The sequence below is a fragment of the Pelophylax lessonae genome (assembly GCF_965119305.1).
Source record: "Pelophylax lessonae genome assembly, chromosome: 9".
Classification (NCBI taxonomy): Eukaryota; Metazoa; Chordata; class Amphibia; order Anura; family Ranidae; genus Pelophylax; species Pelophylax lessonae.
The window spans coordinates 126,557,663-126,581,218 of record NC_138776.1 but is presented as its reverse complement, the minus strand read 5'-3'; the positions used below and the strand labels follow the sequence as shown (position 1 = coordinate 126,581,218).

Genomic DNA, 23,556 nt, shown 5'->3' with positions numbered 1-23,556 from the left:
ATGCAATCACTGTTTTAATTAACACAAAGAAATTCAGAGGACTTTTTCATTTATCTAAATGATTTGTTGATTTCTTTTTTTTATTGTGTAACAGCCTTTTTTATTATCACTAAATGTTAAAATTTTACAACATAATGAAAGCCAGAACACCACATAACAATCAATAGGTATCAAAGTGCACTAAATCCTTAAAGGCAAGCACATTATTATTATTATTCTAAAGAGATTTTGGTTACATGATTATTAGTATGTTGCTAATGTGTCCTTTATCACAGCCAACACTACAATCACCAGTGTCTGTGACTAGGGGGAGTGGTCACATTACTTCCGCAGTCATGTGAACGTTGGCAAGGTGAGTAAGTCAGGGGGCCCTTGGCAGAGACGCTGTGGCCGGTTTGCTAAAGGAGTAGAGCATGTCAATTGTGCAAATTTAATTTTCTCTTTTCAAAGGGAATTTTTACTTAGCTTAGTGAATATGGCAAAAGTTTACTTTGTAAAAAGTACCCAACCATATGCAAGAGAAAAAAAATAATTTTTGCTTGCATGTGATTGGATAATTGAAATCAGAACAGCTTCATCTCATTCACTAAGATAAGTGAAAATTCACTTTAAAAAGTAAACATGCTCAACTTATTAATTTGCCAAATTGTCACTTTGCCCTGCATGGGCAAGGTGACAGTGTCACTTTAACCACTTGCCGACCACCCACCTCATATATACTGTGGCAGGCTGGCTCGGCTGCGCGAATTGCCGTACCTGTACCTGGGCACCCACGATCGTTCCCCGCTGAGAGAGAACAACGGTCAGCTGTTGTAAACACAGCTGACCGTTCTTCTCTCTGAAATGATCACAGAGCGCCTGTAATTCTCCTATATAGGATCACAGGTCTCTTTGTTCATTTCACAAGTCCCTCCCCCATACAGTTAGAAAACACTCCCCCAGGCTCACACTTAACCCTTTGATCACCCCATGGGTTAACCCCTTCCCTGCCAATGTCATTATTACAGTAACAGTGCATATTTTTAGCAGTGATTATTGTAGTAATTTCATCGGTCCCCCCAAAAGTGTCAAATTCAGTTGGGGTCCGATCTGTCTGCAGCAATGTCGCAGTCCTGCTAATAATCTCAGATTGCCGCCATTACTAGTTAAAAAAAAATAATAAAAATGACATTAATCTTTCCCCTAGTTTGCAGACGCGATAACTTTTGCGCAAACCAGTCAAAATACGCTTATTGGGATTTTTTTTTACCAAAAATATGTAGCAGAATACAAATTGGCCTAAAAGGATGAAACATTTGATTTTAATTTTTTTTTTGGGAATGTTAAATAGCAGAAAGTGAGAAATATTGTTTTTTTTTTTTAGAATGGTCGCTCCTTTTTTGTTTATAGCGCAAAAAAAAAAAAAAAAAATTGCACAGGTGATCAAACACCACCAAAAGAAAGCTCAATTTGTAGGGAAATAATGACATCAATTTTATTTAGGTAGAGCATCGTACGATTGCGCAATTGTCCGTTAAACTAACGCAGTGCCGAATTGAAAAAAATGGCCTGGTCATTAAGGGGGCAAATCCTTCCAGTCCAGAAGTGGTTAAACTACTTAAAAACTGGCCTGAATCCATAATCCAGTGGTCCTTCCTCTAGTAATTTTGGAACGGAGAAATAGGATCGGATTATCGGAGGGCATTATCAATCACTTTTTTCCCTTCACTGTTTCATAAAAAGGATCAACAATTATTTCTTACATATTTAATTCCTAGAAAGATTAAATCATTATAACTTTACAAGAATTACACTAATATTTTTTTTTGTTGTAAATCATTGTTAGTTATTCTCACCAGATTTATGCAATAGGGTCTTGCAAAAATCAATACAAAGTATAGTAATCATAAGCAGAATTACATTTCAATATTCAGAGCAGTTAAGATCAGTTTGAATAATGACTATTATAGCTTAAAGCAGTTAGTACATTCTCGTATTCTAATTTTATAGAACAGTATTATGTCATGATAATGTGGCTTGCAAAGCAGAACAAGCTTCTAAGTACTCCTGGTTATCTGGCTCCAGTAGAAGGGCTTTGTTGATGTACTTCATTGCTGTGATGCCCTGTCCTCATTGCTGGTGGATGTACCCAAGCACAGCATGTCCAGTGGCATCCATTGAATTTTGGACAATCATGGCTCAGCAAATCTTTGCAGTTCCTTTATGGCAATTTCTCTAAACCATGATGGACTTTGTATCTTTATCACTTCCTTATAATGCCTTATTGCTTCAGACTCAGATTTTCTGGAATGCATTAAATATTGTGCCCAGTTGAAATGGAGCTCTTGTTTCTGTTCAGGCCAGATATCATTCATGGTCAGAGTTTTGTCAAATTCTTCTTTTGCCTTTTGGTGTTCATTAGCTTTCATGTATACACTGGCCAAAAAAATGTGAGGTCCCACAGACGACCTGTTTAGCTCGACAGCCTTTTCTGAGTGAAATATTGCATTTTTAATGGCTTCAGCGTTTTGCTGCTTATTGTAATAGGTGGGCTTTCTTATCAAACTTTTGTAGCATTTGGCAAGCTGATAATGAACAGGACAGGAGGTAGGAGTTAAACTGAGTACTTTTTTAAACATTGCAATAGCTTGATCTGTCTGTGTATTTCTTTTGTAAAATGTTGCCACATATCGAAGAACATATGGAGATTCTGGTTGTTCTTGTAGAGCTTGTTCTATTAACATAGTTCCTTGATTATAGTTCTTCACATCTAGACATTTCAAAGCAAGGAGAACCTTCAGCACTGTATCTCTGGGATTTAATCTAACAGCTCGTTCCAAGAGTGGTAAAGATTTGTGTTCTGGGTCGCTGCTGCATCTGAAACCTTCCATTCTATACACAGCCATGGCATAGCCTGAATTCAATTTTGGATCTTCAGGGTCAAGTTCTAGAGCTTTGTTAAAGCACTCGGCAGCCTGTTGATAGTATTTTCCTATAAAGGATAAGTAAGTCCAACCTTGTTCACCATAAATATCTAACAGAAGAGTGTTTTTCTTTGGAGAAGACTCATATTGCTTTAAAATGGTCTCTGCCTGTTCTGCATAGGTTAAACTGTGGATAAACTGGTTCTGGTGGTAGAAAACCCAGGCAAAGTTACCATACATGACAGTTCTCCTAACATCCGTGTCTTCTGATATCCTGGATTCTTGGATCTGTGCCTCAGCTTTTTGGAGGTGGAGAATGGCTTCCTCATGGTCTCCTTTAAGATACTTTAGGTAAGCCAGGAGGTTATACATCCTGTGTTTGAGTGCATCGGGCAAAAACACAATCTGGTCATTTATCCTTTCTTCCACATTATCAATGTCTACATCTTCTCCAAGCAGATTCCAAGTAAAATGGCATTGAAGTTTCAGTAGACGATCCATCAAGGATTTCTCTAAGTTGTCACTGAAAAGTTAGACATAAAGAAAACCATGCATTAAAAAGAGTAATATTTTATTAATTAAAGTCATGCCTCAGGATTATAATAATTATTATATGAGGGCCACATGTATGGCTGATTGTTCAATCTAAAAACATGTTAATGTTTGGGATTACTTGAATATACACTAACAAGCATTTCAGAAAGTGAGTAAAAAAATGCACATCATTTACTGTATTAGTATTTGAAGTAAGTACTGTGTTACGGTCCACAGCAGCCTACTAATCTCTTGTGTGTCCTTTCTAAACCAGTGTTCTATGAAACCCTAGGGCTCTTCTTGAGTTTGCTAGGGGTGGAGCAATGAAGAATTTCTGTCTCTTAGTAATCGCTGACATAAATTATCACTTTAGCTGTCTGTGAGGAGGATAGTCTTCGCTCCAGTTTACCAATTCTTAGATATGATGGCTGCATTTGTTTTCTTTTTTAGGCTTTCTTCTTTTTTTCATCTGGTGATCCAGCCAGTAAGTCTGTTGTTTTTTCAAACTAACAAGCTCTCTTGCAGACTTTGTTTACAGGGATGAAACATACAATTTAATACTGACAATACTACAATTGTCAGCCTTTTTTATGTAAAACCTTTATCCCAAAAGGAGAAATTGTTTTTTTTCTGTAAATGATTATAAAATGTGAACTGGAGTTTGGCTTCAATTAGTGTATCTAAATCTGCTGGTACATTTAACTAGAGATGTGCACAACAGAACATTTTTTTTTTGTCTCGATTTAGATTTGTTCAGTAAGTTAATAATTTAATGAAATTATTTAAAATAAAAATAAAAGTAAAAATAATACAAATAAATATAAAAATTAAAAAATAAAAATAAATATATATGAAAATAAAAATAAATATAAAACAAAAACAAAAATGCAAATACAAATAATACTAACCGTCAGAAATAAAACAGTTTAGATCGAACTCCACGTTAAGACCTCGGCTAGACTGCAAAAAAGTCTCACACATAGGGTATCCCCATACTCAGGAGAAGCAGCAGAATGTATTTTGGGGTGTCATTTCACATATTACCATGGCATGTGTGAGCAATATATCATTTAGTGACAACTTTGTGTTAAAAAAAAAAAAATAAATAAATAATTTTTCCGGAACTTGTGGCAAAATATAAAATATTCCATGGACTCACCATGCCTCTCAGCAAATAGCTTGGAGTGTCCACTTTGCAAAATGGGGTAATTTGGGGGGGGGGGGGGTTGTGCTATCTTGAAATTTCAGGGCCTCTGAAACTGTGACAGGTAGTGCGGAGGTGAAATGCACAATTTACGCCATTAGAAAACCTGAAGGCGGTGATTGGTTTTCAGGGGCCCGTACACAGCTAGGCTCCCAAAAAGTCTCAAACATGTGGTATCCCTGTACTCAGGAGAAGCAGCAAAATGTATTTTGGGGTGTCATTCCATATAAACCCATGTCATGTGTGAGCTATTTATATTTTAGTGACAACTTTGTGTTAAAAAAAAAATGAAAAAAAACAATTTAATTTTCCCAAAACTTGTGGCAAAATATAAATTATTCCATGGACTCACCATGCCTCTCAGCAAATAGCTTGGGGTTTCTACTTTCCAAAATGGGGTCATTTGGGGGGGATTTTGTGCTATCTTGACATTTCAGGGCCTCCAAAACCGTGATAGGCAGTGAGAAAGTGCAATGAGAAATTTGCGCCCTTTGAAATTCTGAAGATGGTGATTGGTTATCGGGGTCACGTACACAGCTAGGCTCCCAAAAAGTCTCACACATGTGGTATCCCTGTACTCAGGAGAAGCAGCAGAATATATTTTGGGGTGTAATTACACATATGCCCATGGCATACGTGAGCAATATATCATTTCAATGACAACTTTTTGTAAAAAAAAATGTTTTTTTTTTTAAGTCGTTTTTCAAACAACTGTGACAAAAAAATTAAATATTCAATGAGCTCAACATGCCTCTCACTACATTCCTTAGGATGTCTACTTTCCAAAAAGTGGTAATTTGGGGGGAGGGGGTTGTACTGCCCTGCCATTTTAGCACTTCAAGAATTGAGATAGGCAGTCAGAAATTAAAGCTGCGTAAATTCCAGTATTTAGACCATAGTTTGTAGACGCTATAACTTTTGCGCAAACCAATAAAAATATGCTCATTGATAATTTTTTGGTCAAAGACATGTAGCTAAATACCTTTTGGCCTACATATATGAGAAACATTGAATATGGAAGGAATTGTGGTGGGGGACACAGTGGTTATTTAAATAATCGTCTATTGGCACCTCCCCCAAGAAGAACAAAAATTGTATGTAGGGAGTGAAGGCATGTGCTGGTCTACACACAGAAAGGGTGCAGTCCAAGCATCAGGCCTGGGGGTTTAAATGTGCCACATATACTAACAAAAGAAATTATTTTCACACTTCCAAACCATGTAAAAGGTAACAAATATGATTTTATTAGGTTTATGTTGACAACAATAGGAAATGTAAAAGTTAAATGTGGTACAGCAATCATAAATACATATTATTACATTACATAAAGCCCCAAAGTGTCCGGGCTATATAGATAGAATGAAGAGCTGGAACTACGCGTTTCGCATGAGATGCTTCCTCAGGTTCCAGCAAGGTAGAAATAACAATATGTTCTATGAAATAAGCAACATATACATTAATTTATAAATAAACAAAGATATATGTTAATATTATTCATATGGAATATATAGAATTTTAAGAGTAAAGAAAATTGCCAACTTTACACTGTTTGGATCTTATCAATATATCAAGAATTATTTATCTCTATAAGATTAAAAAATATTTTATTCCTTTATTCTGACCAGTCTTATATCAATGAATATTTATTTCATATTTTCTAAGCTCTATATTCTAGAAAGAAACTCAATTAATGTTGTTTCTTTAGTTAGTATACTCAAAATAATAAAAGAAAAAGAGGAAAAATAGAATAAAAGTAAGAGGAAGGGAGAGAGAAAAGAAAAAGAGAGAGAGAAAGAAAAAGGGGGGGAGGGGTACCTATTAGCATATATAGTAATCCATCGGAGAAACTTAAGGGGGGGCATATTAGCCATATCCCCGGTCACCCCTGGATGGGAAGTCCGGGGCGTCCTGGGGAAAGGGCCAGACAGGAAGAGAGATGAAATACAGATATTGTAGAAAACTGATTTGTAGATGTTTTTCACACGATAATGTATATAAATGGCAAAGATAGCTTACCTATATACTTTTATTAGCGTTGGTTCTTACTGAATATATAGATCTCAATCAGCTGACTAAAGATCTATCCTTCCACATAGCATTAGAGTGAGTGGGGGGGGGGGAGGGGCAAGTTTTGGAAAAAACGGAAATAACAAGGATGTTTCATTAAAAACCTAAAAATAAAGAGACAATTATACTAACATTAATTATTTCTTAATTTAACAAACAATGTGTAAATAAATAGAGAGGATAAAATATCCAGTATGTTGACAAGTGAAAATATAAAAAGGGAAAGGGTTACTAAAGAAACTAGGCAGTGTTACAGAATTCCAAAATAGTATGTCAGGGAACAGTGCTGCTTATAAGTAAAGGAGTAGTGATATAAGTACAGAATGTGCATAATAGAGGAAAAAGGAAAAGAAAGGTGATTAAAAAGTGCTTAAAAGTGTGAAAGTGTTAATGAGGGTACATGCTTGAAAATGATTTTTTTTTTTTTTTTTTTTTTTTTTTTTATAATTTGTTTTTTAAAAGACCAATTGTTTAAAGAGAGACTTACCCAAAGAAGCTGAGATGAAATATATCAGATAGATATATATATATATCAGGGTATAGATGAATTACCCAAGGAAATAGTGAATATAGTGTATTTAAAAGATATAATATATCACCGGGATATAGACTTGGAAGGATATGACCATATCTCTCAATAGCGCTGTATGGGGATGCTTATGACTAAGAAGTCAATTGTAGACATCCAATCTAAAGGAAACAAAGGGTTTTGTATAGAAAGATTTATCAATTTTGTTCATAAATGGAGCAAAGAAGGTCAAACAAGACCAAAAATAGAATTTCTACAGTTTTTTTCTTTTTTTCCAAAGAGGAATGGACTAGAAAGTGTATTTAAAATTCATAAGTTATTACCTGGTTCCATCAGAGTTCAATGAGAGAGTATGTCAATCGTAGAGTATAAAGGTTTGCAGGTAAGTATAGTCCCGTATGTTACGCTGGCCATATTTATTTGCACATTTGTTTGGTAGTTAAATAGAGGTCAGTTTGGCGCCAATTTCAGCCCTCTTACGTCTCCCGCCCCCCACGTCCGCCCGTCAATTGTCCAGAACGGACTTGCGGGAGGACGTTCCTGTGTATCCGACGCTTGCGTCAACTTCCGGTCATGTGGACCGGAAGTGACGGTAGCGCTCCACCTATAGTGTCAGCAGAGATGGTACCTTCAAGGAGTAAGCAGCGAGCCATCAAGTTCAAAGATTGTATAAGAACCGATTTAGCAGATCGCTCCAAGGGCGGCATTCGGCTGCACTATATGCATAAAATTTAAAAGATTTGTCACAGGAAACAGCAAAAAACAATTAAAGTTTCTAAAGAATAATCCGAGGGAAGCCAGTTTCTCATTTGATCATCCATTGTTTTCCAAAGAGAAAATGTATCTGTAATAGATCATTTATTATTATTAAAGAGATTATATATATATATAAAATAGATGTTATAAAAATTCAAAGGCAGAATAATATGTTTAATTCACTAGTATTAAATTAATTTATATATCTTTTAACCTCTCAAAGGTATATTCATTAATGCATTTAATACTCTGTTGTTTGTAAATATTATGCATAGAAGAGCCTTTGTATCTTAAGATTTCAGGAAGTATAGGGTGGATTTGAAGGATAACAGGACAAAAGGTACCCCGATAGTTAATTATATGCAAAATAGGAAAAAAAAGGAAAAAAAAAAGGAGGAAAAAAAAAAAAAAAACGGGGAAGGGATGGGAAGAAGGGGAAGGGAAAAAGGGGGAAGGAAAGGGAGAGAGGGATAACTTTTTATCCCCAGGAGCATCATGACCGACGAGCCAGGGCAGGAAGTGGAAGAAATAGGATGGGGTTTAATCCATCTACCGTTATAGGTGGTTAGCCTCTCAAAGTTACCCCATAAAGACAGGGACAATGCTATTTTTCCAAGAACGGCGCGTAGCTCAGATGAACGTTTAGGCCTGGGGGACTACAGGCCTCTAGATTGAAAATCCAGCGAGATTCTCTTTGAAGAATAACATTGTCGAAGGGTCCTCCCCTGGGGCCTGGGTGGACCCTTTCTAGGGCAAAAAAACTAAATTTGGGCCGTTTATATCTGTGTACATAGGCGATGTGACGAGCTATGGGGCTTTCAAGATCCCCTCCTTTTATGTATGTCACGTGGTCTTTAATGCGTTCCCAAAAATGACGTTTAGTTTTGCCTACATAAAAGGCTGGGCATTCGCATTTCCACAAATAAACAACACCAATTGTCTCACATGTGACAAAATGTCTTGATATGAAGATTTTTCCATTTGGTAGTTTCTGTTGCGTTTTAGTGGCTATGAATTGGCAGTATGTGCAGGAACGACATGGAAACGTCCCATGTGGTAATTTTGCACATGGGTCCTTTTTTTTATTTCTCTCATAGTGGCTAACTGTAACTAAGTCACCAACCGATTTATTCCTCCTAAATATAAGGTTAGGTTTGGTTTGTACAAAGTGATTTAGAACCTTGTCTTCTGTTAGTAAATGCCAGTGTTTTTTTACAATTTTTTTCACCTGGTCCGTTTGGGAACAAAATTTAGTTATTATCCTAGTTTTATTTGGAATTGGAGTGGGCTCTCCTTGGAATAACAGGAGATCCCGGGGGCTGTCTCTTGCTTTTTTGTATGCCCTTTTTGTACTTTTTTTGCTATAACCCCTATTGAGAAATCTTGTTTGAAGTTGTTTGGCCTCTTGTTCAAAAGTTGTATTCTGTGAACAATTCCGTTTTATTCTGTAGTATTGGCCTTTAGGGATTCCTTCAATGACGTGTTTGGGGTGACTGCTGTTAGCGTGCAGTAAGGAATTAGTCGCTGTAGGTTTCCTATAGAGAGTTGTAGCAATTGTATCGTTGGAATCTCTATAGATCTCCAAGTCTAAGAACGGAATTTTGTATTTATCGAAGGTGTATGTGAAATGCAAATTGAAGGTGTTAGTATTTAGCATTTCTGTGAAGGCCTTGAGTTTGTCAAGGGGACCTGACCACAGAACAAAAATATCATCGATATAACGTTTCCAGATTTCAATATATTCCATGTATGGTAGAAGGTGCTCTTGAGAGAACAACCATCGTTCCCACCCCCCCAGGTACAGGTTAGCGTAGGATGGGGCACATTTAGTCCCCATCGCTACTCCCTGTACCTGGAGGTAGTGGGACCCATCAAAGACAAATACATTATGTGTGAGAATGAAAAATAATAAATCTAAAATAAATTTATTCAAACGTCTGTGGTCGAGTCCCCTTTCGTCAAGAAAGGTCTCCACTGTTTCAACCCCTAATACATGGGGTATATTTGAATACAAGGATTCGACATCTATGGAGACTAGGAGTGTGTCTTTGCCTATTTGGATCCCTTCGATTGTTAGTAGCATGTGCATCGTATCCTTAAGGTATGATGGTAATGCTTCTACGTGTGGACGTAGATAAGCGTCTATGTACGAGCTAGCATTTTGTGTCAGACTATTAATACCGGACACAATGGGGCGTCCGGGGGGATTCGTTTTACCCTTATGCATTTTTGGCAATGCATAGAAGGTAGGGGTGGTCGGTTCCTTAATGATAAGGAAGTCAGCTAGTTCTTTAGTAATGATACCCCATTGGAAATATTGATTGATAAGTTGTGTGAATTGTCTTTGATTTTTCTGTAATTCGAGACAGCTTACTCTCGAATACCAGGCTTGATTGTTGAGAATATCCATACACATTTCTGTATATTGTGTATCGTTTAAAATAACTACATTGCCGCCTTTGTCGGCTGCCTTGATAATAATATCATTTCTCGTCTGAAGATCTTTTAAAGCCTGGTATTCGGTTTCAGAAAGATTTTTAGTCTTTTGTTGAGGTTTCATTTGTTTTATGTCTCTAGTTACTAAGTGCACAAATAAGTCTACTTTTGGATGAGTTTGACTTGGAAATCTTTTTGATTTTTGTTTGAAAGATTGTAATGTATTCTGCTTAGTTTTAACAATCTCTGCTGATTCAGAGGTGGAGGGTCCATCCAAAGAGGGACCTGATTCGTCCTCTAGTTCGGTGAGGATTTTTAAGGCCTTATAGTCTTTTTTTGTCCAGTCCCGCCAATTAGATAAGAGGCCTTCCATTGGGGCCTCTTTTTTCTTTAGATCTGGTCCTTCTATTAAGTTTCTGAAATTTAGTTTCCGTGCAAAGAGATTCATATCTTTAATGAACTCGAATTTATCAAGATCATTGGATGGACAAAAGTTGAGTCCTAATTCCAATACTTTGATTTCCTCAGTTTTGAGTTCTATTCCAGATATATTGATCACCTGTAGGGTGTCTTTGTCTAGTTTTTGGTGTTCTCCTCTGGTTGTGCGATTTTTATTGGACCTAGTAGTCCTAGTGTCATTTGCTCTAAAAAAGCACTGTCATGTGGTTTTGTGGAATGACTTTTAGGAATGGCTCCTCCTACTGCCCCTTGTGTATTGGGTAGAGGGGTGCCATTTATATCTTTTGTATTGTTGGTTGCTAGTGTTGCCATATTAGATGCCAATCTAGGGGCTTTTGCGGTGTGTGTGGTTTGATTAGAAGTTTTTGGGTCATTATAAGAATCTCTAGCCTCATCTTTCCTTTTATCAATTCTACTTTTAGTGGTCTTCTCGGAACGTGGATCGTAACGAGTGTTCCAAAGGTTGGATGAGGTTGAAGATGCGGCAGAGGAATCTGACCAGTTGCCATCTTCTTGAGCTTGGGGATTAAAGGTTCTAGGTCTATTATATCTGTTGGAATTTTTATCCCATTTGAAGGCTCTGCCTGATCTAAATGCTTGTTGGTCTCTATCCATTTTTTTGTCTTTTCTCTTGATGATCTCGCCGCTGTGTTTTTCCACTGCATTTTTAATTTCTAAATTTTTTTCCTTGAATATCGGTTTGTTCTGGAAAACTGCTAACTGATTAACAATCTCAACAATTTCCTTGTCTAAAATTAGAGCTTCAGCCTCATAATATTCTTTTAATATTTGCATCATTTCGATCGAGCATCTTGTTAGACTATCCTCCCATCTACCTCTCATTTCTGAAGAAATAGAGTGGATCGTAGGGAAGATCTGAATTCTAAGGCCAAAAGGAACGACTTTTGACTGAATGTATTGAGAAAAATAAGTAGCATGCCAGAAAAAGGTAGTCTTACGAATTAATAGCTGTTTCAGGCGATTTGTAATTTGTGAAATCTCAGAATCTTCTTTGTTGGAGCCTCTGATTTCTGTTTGAATTTGTAGCATATAGTTGGACCACATATTGCCCAGGTAGTCAGCCATGATGATCCTAGGGAGAAGAAGAAGGGAGAGAAGAAAAAAGAAAAAAAAAAAAAAAAAGGGGGGAGGGGGGGAGGGTTGGAAGGAGAGGGAAGGGAGGGGGAGGGGAAGAAGAAGGAAAGGGAAGGGGGAGGAATGAGGAAAAAGTAAGGACCTGCACTTCGAGTAGCGTATAGAAAAAGGTGAAAAGCGAAAGTTTAGAAAACAAATAGAGAGTTTAAAATATACATAAGTATTTCAATAATAAGAATTTCGAACATTTCATATTAGTGCTAAACTCAATTGTCCCTAGTTGGAAAGGGCGATTATTAGTATCGCATCCCTGCCAAGGGAGAAAATTCTATTTAAAACTATACCTATATATATGACAGTTAGTTTAACAAACAGGATTTCAAAAGTCTGAAAGTGTGAAAAACTTTAGACCACCGTCTCCACCCAAATACAAATGGGAAATTGACTCCCTAAGGAAACTGGAAGGAATTGTGGTGGGGGACACAGTGGTTATTTAAATAATCGTCTATTGGCACCTCCCCCAAGAAGAACAAAAATTGTATGTAGGGAGTGAAGGCATGTGCTGGTCTACACACAGAAAGGGTGCAGTCCAAGCATCAGGCCTGGGGGTTTAAATGTGCCACATATACTAACAAAAGAAATTATTTTCACACTTCCAAACCATGTAAAAGGTAACAAATATGATTTTATTAGGTTTATGTTGACAACAATAGGAAATGTAAAAGTTAAATGTGGTACAGCAATCATAAATACATATTATTACATTACATAAAGCCCCAAAGTGTCCGGGCTATATAGATAGAATGAAGAGCTGGAACTACGCGTTTCGCATGAGATGCTTCCTCAGGTTCCAGCAAGGTAGAAATAACAATATGTTCTATGAAATAAGCAACATATACATTAATTTATAAATAAACAAAGATATATGTTAATATTATTCATATGGAATATATAGAATTTTAAGAGTAAAGAAAATTGCCAACTTTACACTGTTTGGATCTTATCAATATATCAAGAATTATTTATCTCTATAAGATTAAAAAATATTTTATTCCTTTATTCTGACCAGTCTTATATCAATGAATATTTATTTCATATTTTCTAAGCTCTATATTCTAGAAAGAAACTCAATTAATGTTGTTTCTTTAGTTAGTATACTCAAAATAATAAAAGAAAAAGAGGAAAAATAGAATAAAAGTAAGAGGAAGGGAGAGAGAAAAGAAAAAGAGAGAGAGAAAGAAAAAGGGGGGAGGGGTACCTATTAGCATATATAGTAATCCATCGGAGAAACTTAAGGGGGGGCATATTAGCCATATCCCCGGTCACCCCTGGATGGGAAGTCCGGGGCGTCCTGGGGAAAGGGCCAGACAGGAAGAGAGATGAAATACAGATATTGTAGAAAACTGATTTGTAGATGTTTTTCACACGATAATGTATATAAATGGCAAAGATAGCTTACCTATATACTTTTATTAGCGTTGGTTCTTACTGAATATATAGATCTCAATCAGCTGACTAAAGATCTATCCTTCCACATAGCATTAGAGTGAGTGGGGGGGGGGGGAAGGGGCAAGTTTTGGAAAAAACGGAAATAACAAGGATGTTTCATTAAAAACCTAAAAATAAAGAGACAATTATACTAACATTAATTATTTCTTAATTTAACAAACAATGTGTAAATAAATAGAGAGGATAAAATATCCAGTATGTTGACAAGTGAAAATATAAAAAGGGAAAGGGTTACTAAAGAAACTAGGCAGTGTTACAGAATTCCAAAATAGTATGTCAGGGAACAGTGCTGCTTATAAGTAAAGGAGTAGTGATATAAGTACAGAATGTGCATAATAGAGGAAAAAGGAAAAGAAAGGTGATTAAAAAGTGCTTAAAAGTGTGAAAGTGTTAATGAGGGTACATGCTTGAAAATTATTTATTTTTTTTTTTTTTTTTTTTTTTTTTTTTTATAATTTGTTTTTTAAAAAACCAATTGTTTAAAGAGAGACTTACCCAAAGAAGCTGAGATGAAATATATCAGATAGATATATATATATATCAGGGTATAGATGAATTACCCAAGGAAATAGTGAATATAGTGTATTTAAAAGATATAATATATCACCGGGATATAGACTTGGAAGGATATGACCATATCTCTCAATAGCGCTGTATGGGGATGCTTATGACTAAGAAGTCAATTGTAGACATCCAATCTAAAGGAAACAAAGGGTTTTGTATAGAAAGATTTATCAATTTTGTTCATAAATGGAGCAAAGAAGGTCAAACAAGACCAAAAATAGAATTTCTACAGTTTTTTTCTTTTTTTCCAAAGAGGAATGGACTAGAAAGTGTATTTAAAATTCATAAGTTATTACCTGGTTCCATCAGCGTTCAATGAGAGAGTATGTCAATCGTAGAGTATAAAGGTTTGCAGGTAAGTATAGTCCCGTATGTTACGCTGGCCATATTTATTTGCACATTTGTTTGGTAGTTAAATAGAGGTCAGTTTGGCGCCAATTTCAGCCCTCTTACGTCTCCCGCCCCCCACGTCCGCCCTTCAATTGTCCAGAACGGACTTGCGGGAGGACGTTCCTGTGTATCCGACGCTTGCGTCAACTTCCGGTCATGTGGACCGGAAGTGACGGTAGCGCTCCACCTATAGTGTCAGCAGAGATGGTACCTTCAAGGAGTAAGCAGCGAGTCATCAAGTTCAAAGATTGTATAAGAACCGATTTAGCAGATCGCTCCAAGGGCGGCATTCGGCTGCACTATATGCATAAAATTTAAAAGATTTGTCACAGGAAACAGCAAAAAACAATTAAAGTTTCTAAAGAATAATCCGAGGGAAGCCAGTTTCTCATTTGATCATCCATTGTTTTCCAAAGAGAAAATGTATCTGTAATAGATCATTTATTATTATTAAAGAGATTATATATATATATATATATAAAATAGATGTTATAAAAATTCAAAGGCAGAATAATATGTTTAATTCACTAGTATTAAATTAATTTATATATCTTTTAACCTCTCAAAGGTATATTCATTAATGCATTTAATACTCTGTTGTTTGTAAATATTATGCATAGAAGAGCCTTTGTATCTTAAGATTTCAGGAAGTATAGGGTGGATTTGAAGGATAACAGGACAAAAGGTACCCCGATAGTTAATTATATGCAAAATAGGAAAAAAAAGGAAAAAAAAAAGGAGGAAAAAAAAAAAAAACGGGGAAGGGATGGGAAGAAGGGGAAGGGAAAAAGGGGGAAGGAAAGGGAGAGAGGGATAACTTTTTATCCCCAGGAGCATCATGACCGACGAGCCAGGGCAGGAAGTGGAAGAAATAGGATGGGGTTTAATCCATCTACCGTTATAGGTGGTTAGCCTCTCAAAGTTACCCCATAAAGACAGGGACAATGCTATTTTTCCAAGAACGGCGCGTAGCTCAGATGATCGTTTAGGCCTGGGGGACTACAGGCCTCTAGATTGAAAATCCAGCGAGATTCTCTTTGAAGAATAACATTGTCGAAGGGTCCTCCCCTGGGGCCTGGGTGGACCCTTTCTAGGGCAAAAAAACTAAATTTGGGCCGTTTATATCTGTGTACATAGGCGATGTGACGAGCTATGGGGCTTTCAAGATCCCCTCCTTTTATGTATGTTACGTGGTCTTTAATGCGTTCCCAAAAATGACGTTTAGTTTTGCCTACATAAAAGGCTGGGCATTCGCATTTCCACAAATAAACAACACCAATTGTCTCACATGTGACAAAATGTCTTGATATGAAGATTTTTCCATTTGGTAGTTTCTGTTGCGTTTTAGTGGCTATGAATTGGCAGTATGTGCAGGAACGACATGGAAACGTCCCATGTGGTAATTTTGCACATGGGTCCTTTTTTTTATTTCTCTCATAGTGGCTAACTGTAACTAAGTCACCAACCGATTTATTCCTCCTAAATATAAGGTTAGGTTTGGTTTGTACAAAGTGATTTAGAACCTTGTCTTCTGTTAGTAAATGTGCCCCATCCTACGCTAACCTGTACCTGGGGGGGTGGGAACGATGGTTGTTCTCTCAAGAGCACCTTCTACCATACATGGAATATATTGAAATCTGGAAACGTTATATCGATGATATTTTTGTTCTGTGGTCGGGTCCCCTTGACAAACTCAAGGCCTTCACAGAAATGCTAAATACTAACACTTTCAATTTGCATTTCACATACACCTTCGATAAATACAAAATTCCGTTCTTAGACTTGGAGATCTATAGAGATTCCAACGATACAATTGCTACAACTCTCTATAGGAAACCTACAGCGACTAATTCCTTACTGCACGCTAACAGCAGTCACCCCAAACACGTCATTGAAGGAATCCCTAAAGGCCAATACTACAGAATAAAACGGAATTGTTCACAGAATACAACTTTTGAACAAGAGGCCAAACAACTTCAAACAAGATTTCTCAATAGGGGTTATAGCAAAAAAAGTACAAAAAGGGCATACAAAAAAGCAAGAGACAGCCCCCGGGATCTCCTGTTATTCCAAGGAGAGCCCACTCCAATTCCAAATAAAACTAGGATAATAACTAAATTTTGTTCCCAAACGGACCAGGTGAAAAAAATTGTAAAAAAACACTGGCATTTACTAACAGAAGACAAGGTTCTAAATCACTTTGTACAAACCAAACCTAACCTTATATTTAGGAGGAATAAATCGGTTGGTGACTTAGTTACAGTTAGCCACTATGAGAGAAATAAAAAAAAGGACCCATGTGCAAAATTACCACATGGGACGTTTCCATGTCGTTCCTGCACATACTGCCAATTCATAGCCACTAAAACGCAACAGAAACTACCAAATGGAAAAATCTTCATATCAAGACATTTTGTCACATGTGAGACAATTGGTGTTGTTTATTTGTGGAAATGCGAATGCCCAGCCTTTTATGTAGGCAAAACTAAACGTCATTTTTGGGAACGCATTAAAGACCACGTGACATACATAAAAGGAGGGGATCTTGAAAGCCCCATAGCTCGTCACATCGCCTATGTACACAGATATAAACGGCCCAAATTTAGTTTTTTTGCCCTAGAAAGGGTCCACCCAGGCCCCAGGGGAGGACCCTTCGACAATGTTATTCTTCAAAGAGAATCTCGCTGGATTTTCAATCTAGAGGCCTGTAGTCCCCCAGGCCTAAACGATCATCTGAGCTACGCGCCGTTCTTGGAAAAATAGCATTGTCCCTGTCTTTATGGGGTAACTTTGAGAGGCTAACCACCTATAACGGTAGATGGATTAAACCCCATCCTATTTCTTCCACTTCCTGCCCTGGCTCGTCGGTCATGATGCTCCTGGGGATAAAAAGTTATCCCTCTCTCCCTTTCCTTCCCCCTTTTTCCCTTCCCCTTCTTCCCATCCCTTCCCCGTTTTTTTTTTTTTTTCCTCCTTTTTTTTTTCCTTTTTTTCCTATTTTGCATATAATTAACTATCGGGGTACCTTTTGTCCTGTTATCCTTCAAATCCACCCTATACTTCCTGAAATCTTAAGATACAAAGGCTCTTCTATGCATAATATTTACAAACAACAGAGTATTAAATGCATTAATGAATATACCTTTGAGAGGTTAAAAGATATATAAATTAATTTAATACTAGTGAATTAAACATATTATTCTGCCTTTGAATTTTTATAACATCTATTTTATATATATATATAATCTCTTTAATAATAATAAATGATCTATTACAGATACATTTTCTCTTTGGAAAACAATGGATGATCAAATGAGAAACTGGCTTCCCTCGGATTATTCTTTAGAAACTTTAATTGTTTTTTGCTGTTTCCTGTGACAAATCTTTTAAATTTTATGCATATAGTGCAGCCGAATGCCGCCCTTGGAGCGATCTGCTAAATCGGTTCTTATACAATCTTTGAACTTGATGGCTCGCTGCTTACTCCTTGAAGGTACCATCTCTGCTGACACTATAGGTGGAGCGCTACCGTCACTTCTGGTCCACATGACCGGAAGTTGACGCAAGCGTCGGATACACAGGAACGTCCTCCCGCAAGTCCGTTCTGGACAATTGACGGGCGGACGTGGGGGGCGGGAGACGTAAGAGGGCTGAAATTGGCGCCAAACTGACCTCTATTTAACTACCAAACAAATGTGCAAATAAATATGGCCAGCGTAACATACGGGACTATACTTACCTGCAAACCTTTATACTCTACGATTGACATACTCTCTCATTGAACGCTGATGGAACCAGGTAATAACTTATGAATTTTAAATACACTTTCTAGTCCATTCCTCTTTGGAAAAAAAGAAAAAAACTGTAGAAATTCTATTTTTGGTCTTGTTTGACCTTCTTTGCTCCATTTATGAACAAAATTGATAAATCTTTCTATACAAAACCCTTTGTTTCCTTTAGATTGGATGTCTACAATTGACTTCTTAGTCATAAGCATCCCCATACAGCGCTATTGAGAGATATGGTCATATCCTTCCAAGTCTATATCCCGGTGATATATTATATCTTTTAAATACACTATATTCACTATTTCCTTGGGTAATTCATCTATACCCTGATATATATATATATATCTATCTGATATATTTCATCTCAGCTTCTTTGGGTAAGTCTCTCTTTAAACAATTGGTCTTTTAAAAAACAAATTAAAAAAAAAAAAAAAAAATCATTTTCAAGCATGTACCCTCATTAACACTTTCACACTTTTAAGCACTTTTTAATCACCTTTCTTTTCCTTTTTCCTCTATTATGCACATTCTGTACTTATATCACTACTCCTTTACTTATAAGCAGCACTGTTCCCTGACATACTATTTTGGAATTCTGTAACACTGCCTAGTTTCTTTAGTAACCCTTTCCCTTTTTATATTTTCACTTGTCAACATACTGGATATTTTATCCTCTCTATTTATTTACACATTGTTTGTTAAATTAAGAAATAATTAATGTTAGTATAATTGTCTCTTTATTTTTAGGTTTTTAATGAAACATCCTTGTTATTTCCGTTTTTTCCAAAACTTGCCCCTCTCCTTTTCCCTCCCCCCCCCCCCCCACTCACTCTAATGCTATGTGGAAGGATAGATCTTTAGTCAGCTGATTGAGATCTATATATTCAGTAAGAACCAACGCTAATAAAAGTATATAGGTAAGCTATCTTTGCCATTTATATACATTATCGTGTGAAAAACATCTACAAATCAGTTTTCTACAATATCTGTATTTCATCTCTCTTCCTGTCTGGCCCTTTCCCCAGGACGCCCCGGACTTCCCATCCAGGGGTGACCGGGGATATGGCTAATATGCCCCCCCTTAAGTTTCTCCGATGGATTACTATATATGCTAATAGGTACCCCTCCCCCCCTTTTTCTTTCTCTCTCTCTTTTTCTTTTCTCTCTCCCTTCCTCTTACTTTTATTCTATTTTTCCTCTTTTTCTTTTATTATTTTGAGTATACTAACTAAAGAAACAACATTAATTGAGTTTCTTTCTAGAATATAGAGCTTAGAAAATATGAAATAAATATTCATTGATATAAGACTGGTCAGAATAAAGGAATAAAATATTTTTTAATCTTATAGAGATAAATAATTCTTAATATATTGATAAGATCCAAACAGTGTAAAGTTGGCAATTTTCTTTACTCTTAAAATTCTATATATTCCATATGAATAATATTAACATATATCTTTGTTTATTTATAAATTAATGTATATGTTGCTTATTTCATAGAACATATTGTTATTTCTACCTTGCTGGAACCTGAGGAAGCATCTCATGCGAAACGCGTAGTTCCAGCTCTTCATTCTATCTATATAGCCCGGACACTTTGGGGCTTTATGTAATGTAATAATATGTATTTATGATTGCTGTACCACATTTAACTTTTACATTTCCTATTGTTGTCAACATAAACCTAATAAAATCATATTTGTTACCTTTTACATGGTTTGGAAGTGTGAAAATAATTTCTTTTGTTAGTATATGTGGCACATTTAAACCCCCAGGCCTGATGCTTGGACTGCACCCTTTCTGTGTGTAGACCAGCACATGCCTTCACTCCCTACATACAAACATTGAATATATTAGATATTTTTTAACTGTCAAAGTAGAACATTTTTGCTCTTTTTTTATTAATATCGCCAAAATGAAAAAGCGCAGAGGTGATCAAATACCACCAAATGAAAGCTCTGTTTGTGGGAAGAAAGGACATAAATTTTGTTTGGGTACAGCATTGCATGACCGCGTAATTTTCAGTTAAAGTTACGCAGTGCCAAGTTGAAAAAAGTGGTCTAGACGTTAAGCGGGAAAATCCTCCGGTCTTAAAGTCGTTAAAGTCATGCAGTGCCAAATTGCAAAAAATGGCCTGGTCATTAGGGGGCAAATCCTTCTGGTACAGAAGTGAATAACTCAACACCAAGTTCACTATATGGACCCCTTATCTACTTATACATGTTGATCATATCCCCCCTTAATATCCTCTTCTCAAGAGAGAATAAATTTGGTTCCTCTAATCATTCCACATAGCTGAGCTCATCACACACAGACATATATATTCTTGATAGTATCCTCTTGCAGCAGAAAAGCACACAGAAAAGACCATTTTATCACTTGACCCCCAGACATATACTCCTCAACAAAATGTAGCTCTAAATCTGGGTGTAATGTATAAAAAGGTGAATTTTTAATGCATGCATATAGTAGAGCCAGAACAATCTATTGTCTTATAATGCAGGAGAATAAGAAATAAAGGGACATTATGTAGTGGCTATATAACAGTAGTATGCAAACCTAAACACATCTATATATTGTATAGTATTCAATAAAATATAAAGTCACAAAAAAGGTCACAGAAAAATAAATGAAAAAAAAAAACACAACATGTGTATCTTAGCAAAGAATGTGAATAGGTACATAGAGACAGTTAGAAGATATATTTAAAGCTAAAGTTGTCTGGTCACTGCTGGCACTTTAAATGATAATAGTTTATTTACCTCATTCTGCGTTGTTGTCTTCAAGTGTATTTCCTATGCCGTTATCTGGAGCATCTTGATGTTCCTGTTTGATGAGATCCTCTATATAAAAATAGATTCATACCACGTGACCATGTTCTATGATAGTAAAACAAAGAATGGAAACTGAAACTTGGTGCTTGCAGAGAAATTACTTGGGCAAACAGCCAGAGCAGCCCAAGCAGCTACTATCAGGCCTGGGGGGGGAAGAGGGAATCAGTAAGGGGACTGCTGAGAAAATGTAATCATAGAAAATCTGGGTACATGTGAAAATAACTAGTGTTGAGCGAACACGGACTGTATTATTCGTGTTCGTACCGAATAATTGGATTTTTTTTACCCGAACACGGACACGGACACTTTACTGTATATTCGGGTAAAAATCCGTGTTCGGTTGTTTTATTTCCGGGTTTTGCATGCTTTGGCGCGCTTTTCATTGCAGGCTTTCAACAGCCAATCAACAAGCGTTTAACTGGTGTGCCTAAGCCATCCCAGCCATGCCTGCAAATGTATCAGTAGCTGTGATTGGCCGTCTGAAGCATGTGACCAAGTCTTTATAAGTTCGAGGCAGGGCCGCTACGGCGTTATTCTGCTGCTTAGATCAGGGAGAGAGCACACATCAACGTGCTGGCTGCTGATTAGGGACAGACAGGCAGGAAAAAAACATTTGTGTCCGGATAGAATTGAGGGACAGGTCGGAGTGTTTTAGGCAGGGCGAGTTGTAGGCATTTTAGGGATAGAGTCTGCTGAATTTTAGGGAAAGTGTGTTCTACAAACTACAATCGATATTGCTGTGTGGGGTGGGGTCTGCACTTAGTCCTGATCTACGATCTCTTCTCAATCCTGTTATTGATAGAGTCTGCTGAATTTTAGGGAAAGTGTGTTCTACAAACTACAATCGATATTGCTGTGTGGTGTGGGATAGGAGATAGGCAGGTGTCAGTGATCCACATCCATTTTGCTGTGTGTGGGCTTCAGTGAACACAATCTTTTTGGGGTGCAGTGAACACAATCTTTTTGGGGTGCAGTGAACGAAATCCTTTTGGGGTGCAGTGAACACAATCTTTGTGGGGTGCAGTGATAACAATCTTTCTGGGGTGCAGTGAACAAAATCCTTTTAGGGTGCAGTGAACACAATCTTTGTGGGGTGCAGTGAACACAATCTTTGTGGGGTGCAGTGAACACAATCCTTTTGGGGTGCAGTGAACACAATCTTTGTGGGGTGCAGTGAACACAATCTTTGTGGGGTACAGTGAACACAATCTTTGTGGGGTGCAGTGAACAAAATCCTTTTGCGGTGCAGTGAACACAATCTTTGTGGGTGCAGTGAACACAATCTTTTTGGGGTGCAGTGAACAAAATAATTTTGGGGTGCAGTGAACACAATCTTTGTGGGGTGCAGTGAACAAAATCCTTTTGGGGTGCAGTGAACACAATCTTTGTGGGGTGCAGTGAACACAATCTTTGTGGGGTGCAGTGAACAAAATCCTTTTGGGGTGCAGTGAACACAATCTTTGTGGGGTGCAGTGAACACAATATTTGTGGGGTGCAGTGAACAAAATCCTTTTGGGGTGCAGTGAACACAATCTTTGTGGGGTGCAGTGAACACAATCTTTGTGGGGTGCAGTGAACAAAATCATTTTGGGGTGCAGTGAACACAATCTTTGTGGGGTGCAGTGAACAAAATCCTTTTGGGGTGCAGTGAACACAATCTTTGTGGGGTGCAGTGAACACAATCTTTGTGGGGTACAGTGAACAAAATCCTTTTGGGGTGCAGTGAACACAATCTTTGTGGGGTGCAGTGAACACAATCTTTTTGGGGTGCAGTGAACAAAATCCTTTGTGGGGTGCAGTGAACACAATCTTTGTGGGGTGCAGTGAACACAATCTTTTTGGGGTGCAGTGAACACAATCTTTGTGGGGTACAGTGAACACAATCTTTGTGGGGTGCAGTGAACAAAATCCTTTTGGGGTGCAGTGAAACACAATCTTTGTGGGGTGCAGTGAACACAATCTTTTTGGGGTGCAGTGAACACAATCTTTGTGGGGTGCAGTGAACAAAATCCTTTTGGGGTGCAGTGAACACAATCTTTGTGGGGTGCAGTGAACACAATCTTTTTGGGGTGCAGTGAACAAAATCATTTTGGGGTGCAGTGAACACAATCTTTGTGGGGTGCAGTGAACAAAATCCTTTTGGGGTGCAGTGAACACAATCTTTGTGGGGTGCAGTGAACACAATCCTTTTGGGGTGCAGTGAACACAATCTTTGTGGGGTACAATGAACACAATCTTTGTGGGGTGCAGTAAACAAAATCATTTTGGGGTGCAGTGAACACAATCTTTTTGGGGTGCAGTGAACAAAATCCTTTGTGGGGTGCAGTGAACACAATCTTTGTGGTGTGCAGTGAACAAAATCCTTTTGGGGTGCAGTGAACACAATCTTTGTGGGGTGCAGTGAACACAATCTTTGTGGGGTGCAGCGAACACAATCTTTTTTGGGTGCAGTGAACACAATCTTTGTGGGGTACAGTGAACACAATCT

At 37.3% G+C, this 23,556-nt stretch overlaps 1 protein-coding gene and 1 long non-coding RNA gene across 2 annotated transcripts in view; one reads left to right on the top strand and one right to left on the bottom strand.

Annotated features, from left to right (window-relative positions):
- Positions 1–23,556, top strand: part of LOC309563237 — a 566,624-nt gene that overhangs the window by 421,040 nt on the left and 122,028 nt on the right. The window lies entirely within an intron of this gene.
- On the bottom strand, positions 1,806–21,044 carry LOC309564554 (interferon-induced protein with tetratricopeptide repeats 1-like). Its single transcript, XM_082269200.1, has 2 exons — positions 20,997–21,044; positions 1,806–3,426 (listed from the first exon to the last, which is right to left on the bottom strand). The coding sequence occupies exons 1-2, from the start codon at positions 20,999–21,001 to the stop codon at positions 2,172–2,174; spliced, it is 1,260 nt and encodes a 419-aa protein (XP_082125326.1). The 5' UTR covers positions 21,002–21,044; the 3' UTR covers positions 1,806–2,171.